General features: G+C 49.0%; 1 protein-coding gene across 1 annotated transcript; it reads left to right on the plus strand.

Annotated features, from left to right (window-relative positions):
* Positions 1 to 954: 954 nt before the first annotated feature.
* LOC144142428 (uncharacterized) lies at positions 955 to 3,456 on the plus strand. Its single transcript, XM_077673933.1, has one exon. It carries the CDS (start codon positions 1,057 to 1,059, stop codon positions 3,250 to 3,252), a length of 2,196 nt encoding a protein of 731 aa, XP_077530059.1. The 5' UTR covers positions 955 to 1,056; the 3' UTR covers positions 3,253 to 3,456.
* The last annotated feature ends 710 nt before the right edge of the window (positions 3,457 to 4,166 follow it).

The following is a 4,166-nucleotide window of genomic DNA, read 5'->3' on the forward strand; positions in this document are numbered from 1 at the left end:
GCACTTTGGTGTTTATTTTCTCACGTGAAGGCCCTCTTGAGGGAAGGAACATGTTGGGTGCCATTGGTATGTTTGTTTATAAAATAATGCTATATCGATGCATTATATGCGTAAGTTGAAGTTGTATAGCATTCAGCACGCACATTTTCATTATCTGGTGAGAATGTGACATTTGCCAGGACAAGCATCACACACCTATTCTCTTAGCATCGATTTGAATTATTATTATTATCTTTAGTTTATTACATTATTTAAACACTTGTTTTTTTAAGGGTAGATTTTATTTTTTTAATGCGTATGTGTCATAGTTCAAGTTAAAGCGTAGCTGCGTAGTATCCTAAAATAATAGTCCTGGGGTTGTTCTGATCGATTATGCCTTACTACTGTTACTACCGCTTCGCACCTATTAATTATCTTTACCATAGCAACTGCAGCCTGACGAGTTATTTCTGTAGTGAGGAAAAACTGGCACTGGACTTAATGGGACAGCTGATCGTGACTTTAAATGCTGAAAATTTGGGATTGTGGCAGCTATATTATGCTTGTGACTGGTGTGTTGGCACTGTTATTTTTATTGCAATATAAGTAATGACAGTAGGGTTATTAGCTTGGGCTAATAAAGAAGAGAAACTCTTTTACGGTTATGCTGAGGCATCTTGTTTCAGATGTGCCACGTTTATTTTGCTCTCTCGGACTGAAAACTTTGTTCTCGATTGCTGAACATTTTGAGGTGGACTTTTTATTCCTATTTCAGCATAAGCATTAAAAGACGTGTTTATGACCTGTAGGTGCTCTTGTGCAGTATCTGTTGTTCACTGCGTGCTGAGCAGATAAAAATTTCAAAAGCATAGCCAGTCGAGCAGTACTATTTTAACATTATCCTAAATAAGCCAAAAGTGCAAGTTCCCCGATTTTGAATTTGACATGATTTGACCACATTGCATGCCCAGGTTGGAAGCAGATGCCACTCACGAGGGGACGGACGTCGACAAGAATCCGTTCAGCTGCCAATCCTGTGACAAAAGATTTGCTACCAGGAATGGCTTGAGTGGCCACATGAGGGTTCATGTGAAGCGCCGGCCTCCTGGGGATTCTTGTGAGCAGAGCAGCCTTGCGCTGCCTGTCCCGTTGAAGTCGCAAAGCTCCAACGTCAGTCAGTTTGAGGGCACCCCAAAACAACAGCTAGTCACAAAACAGAATGATGGGCCTGACTTCAAAAGTGAGAATGACCGTAGACTGACCCGAGCGGCCGTTGCCGGAACACACGAGAAGGTTGGGAATGCCCAAGCCAAAGTCAAGATAAGTGCCAATCCAAATAGCCGAAAGCAAGCCATGCGGGGGGATGGTTCGCGAAAAGGCCTAGTGAATAAGCGTCCCCAAACATCCAGCAGCAGCATTGGTATCCATGGTAGTCCCAGGAGTAGCACAAACTGTATTGGTAGCCATGGAAGTCGTAGGCATAGTGACCAGCAGCAGGCGTTGCCTCTCCTGAGCACGTCACGCAGTGCTAAGGCCTTGCCCTTTGGCAGTATTGAAAACATCCCTGCTCAGTGCAATAGCCTCCAAAAACTTAAGTTAGCTAAGCAAGCAAGTGACAGGCCAAGCTTGAACGTCGAGGTTGGTGTGACACGAAGGAGCATTACCAGGATGTGCAAGAAGCCTGCACATACTAGAGCTAAAGTCAAGCATCGCACCAAATGGAATAGCAGTGTCTCCCAGTTTGACTGCTTCAAAGAGGACCAGGAAGTGGATTCCAGTCCTCGCAATGTTGGTGGCAGAAGCTGCAGCAGTGGTACCAGTAACGTCGGTGCCTCTAGGAGTCCCAAAAGTAGTGCCAGTCGCACTAGGGGTCGGAATCATAATGCCAAGCCACACGTGTCGAGGTTCCTGCCCAAGTTGCGCAGTGCCAAGACCCCGCCTCAGGTCATCACTGTCCACAAGTTGGGCCCTACTCTGCACAACGGCTTTAAGAAACGCCCAGTAGTCAAACAACGCAAGAGCAGTCGCAACAGTAATGCTAAGGGTGACCGGAGGCTGACACGGAGACGCATTCCCGGGATGTCCAAGAAGCCCGAGCACTCTTCAGCCAAAGCCGATTCTCAGGTCAGTCCAAACAGCCGACAGCACATCTCCCAGGTTCGAAATGTGCCAAGACACCAAGCAGCCAAGTTTCCAGGTTCCAGTCGGAGTATACGTGACCAAGGATCCAGCAGCAGTGCCGATAGTATTGGTAGGAGTATCAGCAGTAGTGAGGGCTGCGGTAGTCGAAGGAGTAACACCAGACAGCACACGTCAATGTACCTGACCAAGCCATGCAGTGTAAAGCTTGTGCCCCTAGCTGATGCTGACAGCATGCAGAGGTCTGCTCAGCACACTGAAGTCGCAAGGTGCCAGGAAGAAGTTGAGCAACCAAGGGGTAGGCGTGACTTGAAGTCGGAGGCTGACCGAAAACCAACCCGAATGGGCACTGCAACTGAAGTCGAGGTTTCCACTAATATAAACAGCCATGGTGCCTGGCATGGCCGGCTACGCAAAAGACACGTAGTCAGTTACGCGGATTCCAGCGGTAGCGGCGGGCACAGCCGGAGTAGCAGCAGTAGCAGTTCTCATGGTGCTGCCAGTAACACCAATACTGAAAATCTTAGCAGTAATGCTAAGCGACACGTGAGCCCCAGCTGCTCAAGTCGCTTCCCCAGACCGGACCACTCTAACTCAAGCAGGGTCAAGCAGAAGGGAAAGCGGTACCCCTGTCGCACATGTGGCAGTCGATTCAGCCGGAGGGACAACGTCGAGCGACACGAGCGGTACTTGCACGCTGGCGTCAAGCCGAAGCCACATCAATGCCCAACGTGCCGAAGCTGGTTTTCGAGAAAAGACAACCTCCTAAGACACATGGAGATCCACATACAGAGCAAGCCTCATTCGTGCAGCGTTTGCGGCGCACGGTTCAGCCGAAGCGACCACGCCTCGAGGCACCAGCAAGTGGTGCACGCCGCCGTCAGGCCGCATGCGTGTCCGTTGTGCGGACGGCGTTTCGTTTGCATTGGCGGAGTCAAGAGGCATCTTATAACCCACAGCAATGTGAGGCCTTATCCATGCAGCCTTTGCGACAAGCAGTTCCGGCGGAGCGACCATCTGCAGAGGCACCTTGTTACTCATGGAGGAGACAGGGTTCATCCTTGTGGTGTGTGTGGCAAGTGGTTCCATCGTCGTGATCACCTGAGGAGGCACATTGTGATACACACGAGGTAGAGAAGCTGTGCCTTCGAATTGTGTAGCCAATCGTCTGGCCGAGGGTGCCACACCATTGAAGGGTTGATTTCATTTGTAGTCCATTTTAATTTAATGTCCCTTTACTAGTCTTTTATGCTGTCTGGTGGTTTAAGTGTACTGCTGTGAGTTCTGTGTCCCTGGACAGTTTCTGTGCATCCAAAGTGAGTGTATTCATGGAATAAATAAAGCATTCATTCATGGCAGCTCTGAAGACACCTGGTTCTGGTGCCAGCGGCACTGGAGGGTGAGGGTGTGTGTGCATGGCTACACAGGATCTGAGCATCGACTGCTTTAACGTGCTCCAACATCACTTGAAAAAGCAGTGTGAAAAGTCTCCAAGGGATGGCGGCAAAAATTTAATCTGGTAGTGTCTATCCCATAAGTAGCATATGGCCTATATGGACCCCCAACTCTCAAAACTAGACAATGAATTTTTTGTTTAGACTTGTATCCACTTGGCGTTGTGCTATTTTTTTTAATTTGCCACCATTCAAGTACAGCACTGCTCCCAGCACCAAGCATGTTGACTGGTAGTTGCGGGTGTGGTACAATTTAAAGCATGATGTCGATTCTTGATACGCAATTGGTCTGAGGGGTCACTTTACCCCCCTGGCGTCGAGGGTGTGTTCAGTGTTTTTTTTTTTTAGGGGGGGGGGGGCAGTGAAACCACAATGTCATGCCTATATAGGGACTGGGCGGCCGTTGTATGGTGCCACCGTCGCTTAAAAGCGGACACCGCCACCCGTGGTGAACCACTTGTCAGTGGTTCACCACGGTGGCAAGTATATGCGAAATAACCAGCAGAGGGCAGTACTGGTCTGAAAAAATGGGAAATTTTGCGGGTACGCCAGCCGAAATGCTACCGCCCAGGGTAGATCGCTGCAAAAAGCGCC

This window comes from Haemaphysalis longicornis, unplaced genomic scaffold (assembly GCF_048455015.1).
Source record: "Haemaphysalis longicornis isolate Haplotype H1 unplaced genomic scaffold, Haemaphysalis longicornis Haplotype H1 scaffold_6, whole genome shotgun sequence".
Taxonomy (NCBI): domain Eukaryota; kingdom Metazoa; phylum Arthropoda; class Arachnida; order Ixodida; family Ixodidae; genus Haemaphysalis; species Haemaphysalis longicornis.

Excerpts from the sequence above, each read along its gene's own strand:
- LOC144142428 (XM_077673933.1), top strand. The coding sequence starts at position 1,057 with ATGAGGGTTCATGTGAAGCGCCGGCCTCCTGGGGATTCTTGTGAGCAG.